At 34.0% G+C, this 14,327-nt stretch overlaps 1 protein-coding gene across 1 annotated transcript in view; it reads left to right on the top strand.

The window, feature by feature from the left end:
* The window catches only part of tok (tolloid-like protein 1 tolkin), a 39,256-nt gene that overhangs the window by 18,270 nt on the left and 6,659 nt on the right, over positions 1–14,327 (top strand). The window contains exons 3-9 of the mRNA XM_013308981.1: positions 3,831–4,081; positions 4,225–4,793; positions 5,056–5,359; positions 5,565–5,791; positions 6,083–6,261; positions 9,256–9,486; positions 9,600–9,740. Of these exons, the coding sequence (XP_013164435.1) occupies positions 3,831–4,081; positions 4,225–4,793; positions 5,056–5,359; positions 5,565–5,791; positions 6,083–6,261; positions 9,256–9,486; positions 9,600–9,740 (1,902 nt within the window). The remainder of the gene's footprint in view (positions 1–3,830; positions 4,082–4,224; positions 4,794–5,055; positions 5,360–5,564; positions 5,792–6,082; positions 6,262–9,255; positions 9,487–9,599; positions 9,741–14,327) is intronic.

Here is a 14,327-nt window from a genome sequence, read left to right as displayed (position 1 = left end):
ATTAAAGGTAGGCAACGCATATGCAATTGCGTATGTCTATGGGCAACGGTATTGCTATATCAGCGATTTCAGGTGGCCGCTCGCTCGTTTGCCGCCTTATGATATAAAAAAATGATACGCCAACCGAGACTTGACTACCCTTAGAAATTTTGTTTCATAAACCGAGAAAATTATAAGTCGTAAATATATCAAATAATAAAATACCAATGTCCTCTAGCAATTTTGTCGGACCTAGTTTTATAGGTTGGTTTATTAGATTTTTTCCGCTGTCAAGTACAGCCGTGTAAGGCTTTCCGGGTCGGTACGCAGGTGATATTGCGAGGGAAAGAACGAAGGCTTTAAATAAATTGTCCCGTCAGACACAGGTTAGATTAGTGCAGACTTGTTTTACATTCGTTTTATAGTTTTACAGCAAATAGTAAAAACGTCAATAGTCGAGAGAAATCGTAGATTTTCAACTATTTCTAGTTAATACGATTGACTCAAAGTGAAAAAGGTCGAGATAGAATTATCTTTTAGTCAAAACATAAATTCATTTATGTTAGTAATGATTTATCCAAGCTTAAAGCATCGCTTTTTGCTATTACTTAATGAACATAACACAATTTACGAACATAAATTATAATTTATTTATCCTCTTTTTAACACTTAATTAGTAGCCTATGCGTTCTTCCAGACTATGTTCTACATCTATGCCAAATTTCATCAAGATCCGTTGAGCAGTTCCGGAGATACCTTCTAATATGGATGGATGCATGGATATCCATCCATCCATACAATGGCATTTATGACATCAGTAAGAGCTAATTAGGTTTAACGTCACAATGAACATAAAGACAATTGAAATTCATTCATCAAATTATAAAATGGTCATCAAAATGAAATGTGACCAAGTGTCCAGTCATCCCGGTCAGGGAACGCATCGGGCATGCAAAATGCGGCGCGCAAATCGATTGCAGCGAGATTGCAGCGGCCAATGCGGCGGCTCATTGAATTATACAATGCATAACGATGTGCTCTAAGTGATGGACTGGGTTAGTGATGTACATCATCTCTTATCGATAGAATATTATCGACGGAGATCGATGTATGTCGAAAACGAAATAACGTTTGGGTAATGTTCTCGTCTTAGAATTTTTTTAAAGGAATCAATAGTAACTTCAAATTCTATTAGGTATTCCTTTCAGTGAGTGTTATGATTAGTATTTCGCTTTCTATTTAGGTACTATTTTAAAAGAAGTTCATATGATATGAGTCGAAGAAAATGCGTACCTACATAGATTGAAGTTAACAAAAATAAGGTTTTTTGGATAGTTAATAAAACGTAAAAAAAAATATTATTTATCCAGTTTATTTTGCCCATTGTAATAGCACAGGACAAATAAAGCAACACCGAAAACCACAACTTCAATCGATGTGGTCGCACTTACTAATTAATACCACACTTCAGTTCCAATAAACGCATGAAACCAACAACCAATTAACCAATTCTATTTACAATTTAACTGACTGGCTAGTAACATTCCAAATGAAAGATGTACCTACAACGCACATCACTAGACGCGTAGGCGTCAGCAATTTAGCGCTTGTCAAATGTTCAATTCGTATAAATGTGAACACTCATCTCACAGATGAGTCGTGAACGTTTGGCGATGTCATTTGAACACACATAAAATTACTATAACCGTGGGTTTCTGAGACTCAAAGCTCTGTATTAAACACATCGACAGATAACATGTTTTAAACGGGAATTTTGGGTTCAGAAACTCACGATTAATATATCAATACATTTAATTTTTATTAAAAACTAGCTACCGCCCGCGACTCCGTCCGCGCGGGATTAAAAATATATGTTGGCCGATTCTCAGACCTACTCAATATGCTCATAAAATTTCATGAGAATCGGTCAAGTCGTTTCGGAGGAGTATGGGAACGGAAATTGTGATACGAGAATTTTATCTATAAGATGTACAAATAAAGAGAAAAGTGTTAGCTTTAATGAGTCAATATAACTCGATAACTTACAAGATTCTTCAGTACGATAAGTTGGAGAGGATAGGCATTAACTGTGATTATCCGGAAACACCTATACAAAACCATATTCTTTTCTTAGTTTAAAAAAAGACGATTATTTTATTTATTTATTATCCAAGTTGTCAAGTGGGAAGAACAAATCTTGTTTACCTTTACACGAAGTCATAATCTCGACATATTCATTACTACAAAAACTGATGCTTAAATTGTTTATTTTATCTCTAATTTGTGTGGATTAAGATTCTAGTTTCAATTATCAATTAATAATATCATAATCTGGATGACAAATGAATGACGAATTGAATGACGAAATGACGAAGAATTGCTCATTTAAAGATATAAGATTAATTGCATAATTCGATTCCAAACCAGATTAATCTCTCGCCGTTCACAACCAAACCCCGGCTTCTGAGGTTCGTAATTCACAAGATAACATAGACTCAACATAACTTCCATATTGAAGGATAATTTGATTGTGTAGATCCGGTTCATGAATTATGTTTGGATGTAATATAATTTGGAAGGAAACCATTTATCATATAAGTATTGATTTGTTTTGTAATTAATATAAATTATCTTAATACTATACCTGGCGTTACTTAAAAAGACATGATTCTTCTATTCATCATCATCATCAGCTCACACTACCTACCCCGTCCCCACCGAGGAATTCAGAGCCTACCCTAAGTTGAGGGTGATTAGGCCATAGTCAACCACGCTGGCTAAGTGCGGGTTGGTTGACTTCATACATATCTTTTGAATTTCTTCTCAGATTGCATCACGATGTTTTCCTTCACCGTAAGAACGTCGGATAAATGTACATATGTAAATCGCAAATCGAAAAACACATTGGTACATAGCGGCATTCGAACCCAGGACCTGCGGATTGCAAGTCAAGTGCTTAACCCCTGAGCCACCGACGTTCTATTCTTCTATTAACCTACTTAATTAATGTCACAATGTTACTCCTTTGTTGTGTTTAGAAATAAGGGCAAAATTTGTATTTTTTTTTTAAATATATGTTATTAGGAACGTCTTTTTTTATTTGCGTATAAATTGATGGACGAAAACTGTCCAAATTAATATTATTGAGGAATTTAGATAAAAATTGTGTTATAAATAAAATTCTATATTGAATGTGTAAGAATTAATTGTTGCCTCAATATGAATATTCATGTATCCGTGGGCGGTTGTGTCCGACGTGTCCAATGCCGGTCGTGTACGCGCGCCCCGACGATTAATTAATTGGCAGCGAGCGTTGGACCGCAGCTGCGGCGAACATGCCCGCTCGTAACGTTTTATGGTCGCGGCAGATGTACGCACCACTAACGACCGGTATCTATCGACCATATATTGTGGTACTAGGAAAATAGTCAGGGGAATAATGTGGCTACTATATTTAGCCCTAAACTTGTATTAGTATTAGTAGAAACTTTTAGGAAATCATTGTGTTAAAGGGATCTTATTTAAACAAGACGAAACTGATAAAACTAAATTAGATGTTCGTAAAAACCAAATTAGTTTTTTTTTAATAGTAACAGATTTTTAACCGACTTCAAAAGAAGCAGGTTATCAATTCGTCCGTATTTTTTTTGTATGTTACCGCGTAACTCCGCAAATGGTGCTCCGATTTTGATTTTTTTTCGAAAGGTTTTTTTTCTAAATTTCCTAATATTTCTTGTACCATTCTAACTAAGGTCTATGCTTGTGCTAAGACATAGTTGAATGGTGGGTAAGATATCCCCCTTAACCATAAGGCTATTAGCGCTTCTTTCAGTTCATTTTTTTTGTTACAGGTAACTTCCAAGGCGACATAGCAATATCTGACTCTGATTACTACAAGCCAACCAACACTGCCCCATCTACGTCCAAAATAAATAAATCTTTACAAGAAGAAGTAGAAAGACTCAAGAAAGAAGTACTGCTAGAAGGATTACAGGTGGAAGAGGAAGGCTTACCAGATATTTTGAGAAAAAGAACTAAACAACCAATTCCTTTAATGCAAGAGAAACCAAAAAAGTATAACGATGCTTCTTTACATACAAAAGTAAGTATTTTCCAAAGAAACTAGTTAATATATTAGACACTTTGTCTAGTATTTTTTTTTATTTGTTGCATTGAGACTATGGACAATCGTTAGAACTGAAATCTGGTATATTGAAGAGCATTTAGAAAGTTTTTTCCTTCCAGGTTCTACCAGCTGGACTAGATAAAGCACTCTTAATAAAGAACGGTAAAATACTTCCTCCTGAAATGTTAGATAATTATACAAGTTTTAATTACCAAAATAAATTGAATCCCTCAAATCAATCCGTTGTTGATAACCTCACTGAATCTGAAAGTTTAGAACAAGACGGAGTTCTAGTCGTTAATATATCGACAGATAATATTTTAAACCTAGAAGACTTTTTTCCTAATATTCAATTATCGAATCTATCAAATAAAATGGACGAAGTAACAAATAAAATACAAAGTAATAGTCGAGAAATAACAGGAGATTCTAATAATAATATTAAAATCAAAGATTTACCAGAAAATATTACTATAGCACCCGCACCCACTAATGGATTTATTCCATCTAATGAACAAGAGGAAGATAATAAAGAGAAAGTAATTGTCAATAAGACCATCAAAGGTTTGTATGAAAAAGTGTATGAAGCGAATGATTTGCTAAAACCTACTGAAAGTCTGCAAAGTTTATTAGATGAAAGTGAAATACGCAGACGTCGGAGAAGACGTCGCCATGGCAACGGAAGACGGTAAGACTGATTACCATTTTAACTCTATTACAATTCTAGTCTTCTCAAAGGTTTTTAACTTCGTAAAAAAAATATTTAGCTGGTAAATTTTACAGCATCTTTAATTAAAGATTAAGAAATCCCTCCGATAACATTTTCTTTAATCCATACTAGATTATAATTCGAAACCTCGAGATATTTTTTCTCATTATAAAGTAAACTTAAGGTAATTTAATTTGAAACATGACAAAATACTAGTAAACTAATTATAATATTTTTATAGACTTAGAAATATCCAATCGGGCGAAAGAACAGGTCAAAATACCATCAAAATATCTGATGAGAATCAGAGCGAATCACATCACGCTAGAAAAAAGTTTTTTCGACACCAAAAAAAGTACGACGAAAAGGAAACAAGATACAAACAGGTGATACCGGAACATGAATTTGAAGAGAAGTTCGAAGTACAGCCGCCGCCTAAACAGAATAGAACTTCAATTGAGACGCAACAATTTATAGATTGGTTTTTTCGTGACTCCGACGAAGACTTAGAGGCAATGGAGAGTCAGTTTTTTAATCATACGGAGGTACGTTTTTCTTTTAATAAATAATGGAAATAGAAGACTTTAAACACTTCATCTTGGTCAATTTACCAGTCACATATTCGCACACAAAGAGAAATGAAAGGTTGTGTAAGTTATGGTAAATAAAACACATTTTTTATTTATATAGCATTGTAATTTTCATTAAAAATAAAAATCCTGTTCAAAAAGTACATTTTACATCATACAGGAACCAAGACGTCGCCATCGTACCCCGAGAGCTGCAACAAATCGTAAAGAGAGGATCTGGGAGAATGGTGTGATCCCGTATGAAATAGACGGCAATTTTAGCGGTGCCCACAAATCTCTTTTCAAACAGGCCATGCGACACTGGGAGAATTTCACCTGCGTTAAATTTGTTGAGCGAGATCCCAGTCTACACAAAGATTATATTATATTCACTGAGAGACCTTGTGGGTGAGTGTATAGTTAACGTCTTTTACACTTTAGAAGATAAGTGATATAACTTCTATCTATCTTTGGGGACTTTTACCTAACGATGTACCGTAAATTTCTGACTCTAAAATGTCTGTGGAAAACATATTGTCATCTTTCTCATTACCTTTGGCAAAATAAAGGTAACAATATATTTTAAACGGGGATTTTGGTGTCAGAAACCCATGGGTCGCTTTCAATAGAACTTGTCTTGCGTTTTTTTGAGAACAACTTTAAGTAGATGGTAGAATTCATAATGAAAGTCTTCTACAGATGCTGTTCTTTCGTCGGCAAGCGCGGTAGTGGCGCGCAGGCAATATCTATCGGCAAGAATTGCGACAAGTTCGGCATCGTGGTGCACGAACTGGGCCACGTGGTGGGCTTCTGGCACGAGCACACGCGCCCTGATAGAGACAATCACGTCCAGATCATCAGGGACAATATTCTTAGCGGTAAATATCGACCTCACAACGATCGATCTATGACACTTTTATTATTATGTTCATTTTTATAAACATATAGGTAATCCTATCCAATTTATGGGTGCTCGACTCGGACATGGTTGGTTTAGATAGATTGAGGCTTAGGATTGAGGTTTAAATAAAAGGTCTAATTAGGCGTGTATTTGCTGCCTATCATTAAGCTTTGATTTATGTCGATAAAAGCGCAGCATATGTAATTGTCTGCGTCTAAAGATAACCTGCTATTAAGACAACGGACTCGTGTCAGTGAAACAAGAAAGGCAAGATAAAATATAATGGCATGACCTAAAAATAAATTAAGAGCTATAAGCCGTCCGTTGATAAAGTCGAATCCTTAATGATAGGGGTCATTACGAAAATTGAGCGGATTCCGACCGAATTCCGCGCAATTTCGGTTCAAATTATTTAAACGACTATCGCGTGCGCAGTCAATTCCCCTCTTAGCTGCTGCAGATCACCGCATCACGCGATTACCCTTCAAATTCAATTGCCCACATTACGTTAATTCAAATTCAGAAATTGGTTTTGATGACATCAATACAAGGTTATTTGAAATGCATCAAAATTATCACTTTTAGAATACATTTACTTTTTTTTGTATTTAAAATATTAGCAGATTTTTTTGTAAATTTAATAATATTTCTTTTACCATTCCAACTAAGCTCTAGGCTTATGCTAGAATATGATTTACGACAATAGTCGAATGGCGGGATTCAAACCCCCGACCTCGTGATCGAAAATCCGTATCCTTAAACATTAGGCTATTGACACTTGATTTACTATGAATATATTTACAAGTTAAAACGTGTTGTGAATTATTACTAAATGTAAACTTAGTATAAAAAAATGTACTAAACATAACTTTAAATTACTTTCAAAACAGCAGTTAATATTATTTTCAATCAGGTTACATGAAACCCATAACATTTGCAATCCCGTAACCTTTTTGGGAAGAACATTAAAATCTTAAACTATTTCAATAGATTAAAAAACGATGAAACCATATTTTCTATATCGCACATAATAAATTCCTTAAGAAGTATAAGTATCAGCTTATCGTGAAATCAGGTGATAGCTTGTGAGATGCGTGGCTCCCGCGTCTCGAGCTTCCTCGGCTACTTGACCCCAATCCCCGACAACGCTTGCCGCAACACTTTACAGTGAGCCGACCTGTCTCACACCATCATGTAACAAGAACTAATAGATGTAAAAATTACTTATTATTTCGTTGTCATTTAATAAAATATATTTTAGTATGACTGTATAATATCGCAGTATAATAAGTTCACACCAACAATGCTCACGCCCATGACCCTGAGGAAAAATAAACAACGGTTCATTGCGTGATTGTGGCACAGCTTTGCATTTTTTTGTCCATCTGATCCTCAAAACATGCTCGAACCACGGAACGTCGTCTTCTTAACCTATTAAGCATTTTATGCTATGTTACAAGACGGTGTAACAGGAGTCCTTGCAACAGAGCTCCACATGGCAGTCGGTCACGTGACACAATCAGCGGTGCGAGCCCGTCCGGAAGTAACGAGCCCTTCCTGTCTATTATACGCTCTTTGAAGTTTGATTGCATCATACGGCTATTTGATTTGTTTGTTACGGCTATAAATATACGAACAAATAAACATTTAGGGTTCCCACTGTAAAGAAACCTTGTTTAAATTAAAAGTAGGCTTCCACTCCATATAAATAGAGATATTAATATAAATGAGAAATGTAACTACACTACATTACAAAACAAAGCTTCTTTGCCTAAATTTCTATAGAAATGTTACCAGAACGATGACTTAATTTATGTAGGTAGAAGTAAACTGTACATCATACTTGGTGTATAAATATAAAAAGGTGCTTGTTTATAATGTTTTCTAATTCAATTCGTTATATCATTGTCTTATTATATCATAGTTCAATAAAGAACTGACTAACTGCAGCTTGGTGGGAGTTCAAGTACGTTATGAATTGTGTCATTGCCGTGTTTTATGCTGCATTACGTTTTCTGCCAATTATCCTATTGAAGTGCGTGTAAGCAGTTGTAAAGTTTTTAAAATAAATAGGATCTGTGAATATAATTGTCATAAGAATTTTCTCTTTTCAAACGTTTTTACTCCTCGTTCTTCCACCCATCCTTCTGGTTTACGAAGCTGTTTGAATATCAAATCGTTTGTTTCCTCGTTTATATTTACGTTTCAATAGATCAAACTAAGTATCTCTTTTAATCTGAATTATAATACAATATCTAAGATGACTGAAAGGAACCCTTTCAAAATTTGAAACCCCTTGAAATATCAAACGGTAGATAAAAGGAATGCCTTACGTGATGTATAACTAATTAGCAGAATGACAAACATACAGAAATTTGGTACACGCAAACCTCAAACGAGGTCGTTGTTCGTAGTGAGAGACATAAATTACTGAAATGCCAACCGGGCATGTCAATACTCCAGCCATTTGCCGTCCTAGTGTATATTTAATAATGAAATTTCCACTTTAACATACTCGAATAAAGCTTACAATCCCTTGCTAAGATATAAAAGCAGTCCTACAGCCCAGAACTTTATCATAATCACAATAAAGTTTAATCTTAGACCGAGATTTGAAGACTGAATCTGAATTTCGAAGGTTCCATGAATTCTCTAACTTAGCCGGACTGAATTGTTTTAAAGATGCCTAATGGGAATTTATAACTGTTTTATTGTTCTTCATCGTCATACGATGACCTTATCCAACTTAACATTTCGTCCACCCAATCAATGTTTATCATCTCTCCTTCCCTTCTCAATTATGATAAATTTTTATTGGATTTTAATATTGTTCATCATATTCCTATCCTTATCTCATATTATACGGGGTTAGCACATGTTTTTGTCCTTCAGATTAATCTATGTATAATTTCATTTCAATCGTTACCATTATTCATCATATGACATCTTTACTTAACATAATCATTCGCAGGTCAAGAGTATAACTTCAACAAGCTGACATACGAAGAAGTAAATTCATTGGGTCAGACGTACGACTACGATTCTATAATGCATTATGCGAGGAACACGTTCAGTAAAGGAACTTATTTGGATACTATACTGCCGCTAGAAGTTCACGGCAAGAAGAGACCAGAGATCGGACAGAGAGTGAGGCTCAGTGCTAGTGATATTGCGCAAACTAATTTGTTGTACAAATGCGCAAGTAAGTATTTAAAACAATTTTATTACCTTAAAGATTGTTATTAGAGATCAAATTTTTACGCACAATTTCTAAGATAATACTTTCTCTACTAAATGTTACCTCTGTCCAACCAGAATGTGGCAAGACGTTCCTGGGCAACTCAGGATGGTTTAGCTCCCCGGGCTGGGGCGCTGAGGCGGGTCCCGCTAGCCCCGACCGCTGCGAGTGGAGGATCGTTGCAACGCACGGCGAGAGAGTTGTGCTTAACATCACTGGTAAGTTACAATCAAATTGCAAACATAGTCAATTTATAATGTCACCAATGGCATAACCAATCTTGTCAAATTGGAAATTTTACATAAACAAATAATATAGTCCGATGCATGGGACTTGGGTGGGACTGAACATTTCTTTTCTTGATATCTTCTTGCAAAGTCTTAGTATCATAATGTATGTATCGTCTTCTTAGTTTAGAAACAGTTATGTTTGTAGCAACTGTACTACCATTACTAATCAAAATGTACTAACGAATTTAATAGAAAATGTTTGAATCTAATTTTAATTATCTCGTAAAATTTCCGTCCGTAGTGAAATAAGTGCCCTGTGTACACGGGTACTGAAATTTCACCCAGTGTAAACAGAGCTTAAAAATTTCTCTGTTAAAAGAGCAGCGTCACTACAGAGTGTTTGCTGAGGGCGACCCAATTCCAAGAGAAACACGGCGAGTCCTGATTAGGGGTCCACACTAATTTCACTGATATACCCTAATATTGGTACTTCCTTTTATCACGATCTTCCCTTATGAATAATTTGGAAGTTTTGCACTAATATGTAGAAGCTAATAAGGCTACATAATTCTATAAAAAGTAAACGAAATTTCATTAAAATTATAAAACAATTATTACGTAAAAATTTTTACAAGATAAAATTTAGGAAAAGTCAGGAATAAGACTTGACATATATGAGAATCTATGTTTTAGACATTCTAGTACACATATAAAATAAAAACAGCCCTAAAATAAATCGTTAAAACGTACACATTCGCTTAAAATTCATGTAAATTGTGAGTGACGTTTGTAACGCCTGTGGCCCTTCTCACAGCAATGACATTGTTACATCGTTCAAACAATATATTTGGACAGGGGCCGTTTAAGTGAAATGGTCCGCGATCATCCTTGACAAATGGTTCCGCTGGTTAATATGTACTGTGGGCCCAATTGTTCTCAGACAATGTATTGTTTGATGGACATTGAAGTATTGTTCCGGTGCCTTAACTGGTCGCACGTAATAAATGGACGGAAACATTCAAATTTTTATAAAAGGTCAGTGACCTTGGAAATCATCATGCCTTGCATTACACTTTACTGTTAAGTAAAAAAAAGCTAGTGTTAAATCGGTAAGAACTTAAGTTTTAAGTACACGTTAGTTTATTATATTTGAAGTAATCGTCATAGTTATATGACAATAGCTACCACAATTGATATAAAAGTCAGATATTTATTTTAGTTATTAAATTAGTTAAATCATGCATATTTTGCAATTCCCAAAAGTGTTATTTCCCCTCGAACAATTTCAATGGCGCGATATTTGCAATTCAATTTGTCAAATTAAATTCTGCACATTAATTGTACGAGACCGCACTAACCTTTCCACAATGTTTACACGCGAAATCAATTTGAATACCTATGCTGTTTCATTTTGCATTTGATTTTTGTATAGTATAGTAAACACATTTTTCTATTGAAGTTGTTTTGTATGCTTTTAATTTTTGTTAATTAATATTACACTGCAACTGTTTATTTACGAGCAGTCTATACATACGAGTAAACATTAATTTAAAAACAGTTTTAAATACATTTCTATTCGGTAAGATCGAATTGTTGATGACGATTGAAAAATACAAAATCCTCTTTGTTGTAGTTGAGTAATTTAAAAATCTTTTGACCTTCTTTCTATAACTTTTAAATTATTAAATTTATTTATTTGGTAACCACTTCTCATGCAATCACTAAAACTATGTAACCAGTTAACAACTGCAGTTACTATTAACAACTAAAGTAACCGTAACATTATACGTTGGTCGACTAACTTTAGCCACTAATTTCTATGTTGCACATGCAACATTGACCGCTCGATGTTCGTGCAAATGGCACTTCCGAGAGATTTATCTACCAATAAACTTTTGCTCTACATCCGAAGCAAACGGCCGGCAGTATATAAATTATTACACATATAAATTCAATGAAATAAATACGCGAAGAAATATCTGTTACTATTATATGCTTCTAGTCGTCTGCGACTCTGTCGGAATAAAAAAAAACATAATTAGTAGCCTATGTATTCTTCCAGGCTATGTTCTCTAAGTATGCCAAATTTAATCGAGATCCGTTCAGCCGTTGTGGAGGTAGCTTCAAACAAGTATCCATCCATCTGTTCATCCATCTAAACATCCGCATTTATAATATTAGTAAGATTATGATTCATATGTAAATAGCAAACGATAATAAAAATTCCATTTCTTTTATTAAAATCCACTAAGACCCGATACAAATAATACAACACGTAAAAGTTTTGGATAAGAGTTGAAGAAAGTTTTAATACCTAAACTATTTATCCAAGAAAAATGGCAATTGATTAAATTAAAATATCTTAATTATATTGGAATCATTTAAATCGATTTGAAAGTCTTTTTAGTAATCAATCAAAAGCACATATGATATCCAAAATATTATATTTATAAAAGCTCATTTACTAAGTTACATGATTTCTAAGTTATTTAAATTTCTTCAACACTTAAGTAGAACATTTCCATTAAATCCACTTCAAACAATAAAGCTAACCGGAGAGCATTGTTAAAACCCTTGATTAAATACGATAACGAATGTCTAATGAATAAAATTTGTTCTAAAAGGTATTTTCCCCTAACCAGCATTAAGCGGAATTACGAAGGTAGTTAAGTGTAGATATAAGTAGTCCTTGAAAACATTTTAGAATAAGAATAGAAAGCAGATAAAATATTATCAACTCATTTTGCAATTTTATAATCTTACTAATATTATAAATGCGAATGTTTAGATGGATGTTTGTTTCAAGGTATTTCCATATATTTAAATTATTCAAACTTTCGTTAGACATTATAATAAATTGATATAAAAACGGCTAAACGCTCACGTATATTCGTCCGGTGGCGACACCGACTAGTTTCGAGCCCGTCGGGGGCCCTTCATCAGCGACGGGCCGCGTCCACGAAATAATACCAGTACCACTCCTGATGAAGTGCCCCCGATGGGTTCGAAACTAGTCGGCTGCATATATTTATCTGAAATTTGGCAGAGATTTAAAACATAGTCTGGAAGAACACGCAGGCTACTAATTAGGTTTTTTTTTTATTTCGCGCGAACGAAGTCGCAGACGATAGCTAGTAAACCAAATAAAAATGTCGCAGGTTACATTTTTTTTGCTACGCTAAGCCTACGTAACTCGTAGAAGTGCTACGCGTTAAATGTAATAAAATGCCGCTTAAACGAATCTGTCATCGTGTTATGTTTAATGAAATGAATCGCATACGTAACGCAATGAATTTAATTTATAGTCTGTATCTGTTGATGAAAACTTAATTAATTGTGACAACACGTCGACTTGGCAAACCGAATCTGTTGTGTTCACAATATTAAAGCAGACAATTTGTCTGTCTCATTTGAATAACATTAAGAGGATATATAAATTACAAATTCAAATATATTGTTTAATAATTTGTGTAGACGCTAATTTGAAATTATTATCAACTCATCAATCCTTGAAAATTATTGTGGTTAATTTTTAGTTAACATCGTAGCTTATCGTGGATTTTTGAGATCAAATTCTCCGTTTAAAATATATTGCTATCTCTATTTTGTCAAAGGTAATGACAGAAATAAAGATGTATTATTGAATTTTGGTCTCAGAAACAAACAATTACTATCCAATTGATCAAATAATCAACAAAGATGGAACTGTTGGCATACAAGGCTATGGTTTTTAACACAAGAGTAGACTTATTTTCAAATAAACTTTATATATAAAATACATAATGATATCATAAATCATTTGAAACAGAAGCCAAAGAAGTCATCAAGTGATTAATGATTCTTGAATCATTGGGCGTAATCGAGGAGTCTAAATAACGACCTGTCACTAGAATTGAACGCGTAATTAATTGTTACAATTCAACATCTCGCAAAACCGAAGCCAAACAAAAGCATCGTAATCTCAAATGACGGTATACTTGTAATCAGTGTTGTCTGATTTTTTTTTCTGCAACATTTAAGGATCTATAAGTTTAATTTTGTAATATTTTACAGTATGAAAAAACTTACTAATTATGTGTTCTTCCAGACAATGTTCTAAGTGTATTACAATTTCATCGAGATCCATCAAACATCTTTTCATCTATCCATCTAAACATTCACATTTATAATATTAGTAGAAGTAAGAAGTGAGATTGAAATAATTTAAACTGTAAATTAAATCATATGATAAAATATATCTAGAAAGGAATAACTTTCAACTGAGCTTCGGACCATTAGTTCTGTCCGACAAAGCGTTAGTAGAAAAGTGTCCATTATAATGAGACCTCTCTGACCTGAACTGTGCTCTTTGTAATGCCTCTAAAGACCGAAATCACTGAGTAAGCGGAAGGATCATTGTACAAATATAGTATAAAATACGACTCAGATAATATTTACTTATTTTTATTTTTATTCGACACCTTTTATATAAATAAAATAACTTTTTCGTCATTTATAAAAGCACCTACCATTAATAGGCCCACCTATTTGCCACTAAACTATATAGTTTATTATTGAAATTTACTAAGGTATATT

Source organism: Papilio xuthus, unplaced genomic scaffold (genome assembly GCF_000836235.2).
Source record: "Papilio xuthus unplaced genomic scaffold, Pxut_1.1 DF827777.1, whole genome shotgun sequence".
Classification (NCBI taxonomy): Eukaryota; Metazoa; Arthropoda; class Insecta; order Lepidoptera; family Papilionidae; genus Papilio; species Papilio xuthus.
Note: the sequence above shows the minus strand (reverse complement) of the source record. Positions and strands in the feature narration are given on the sequence as shown.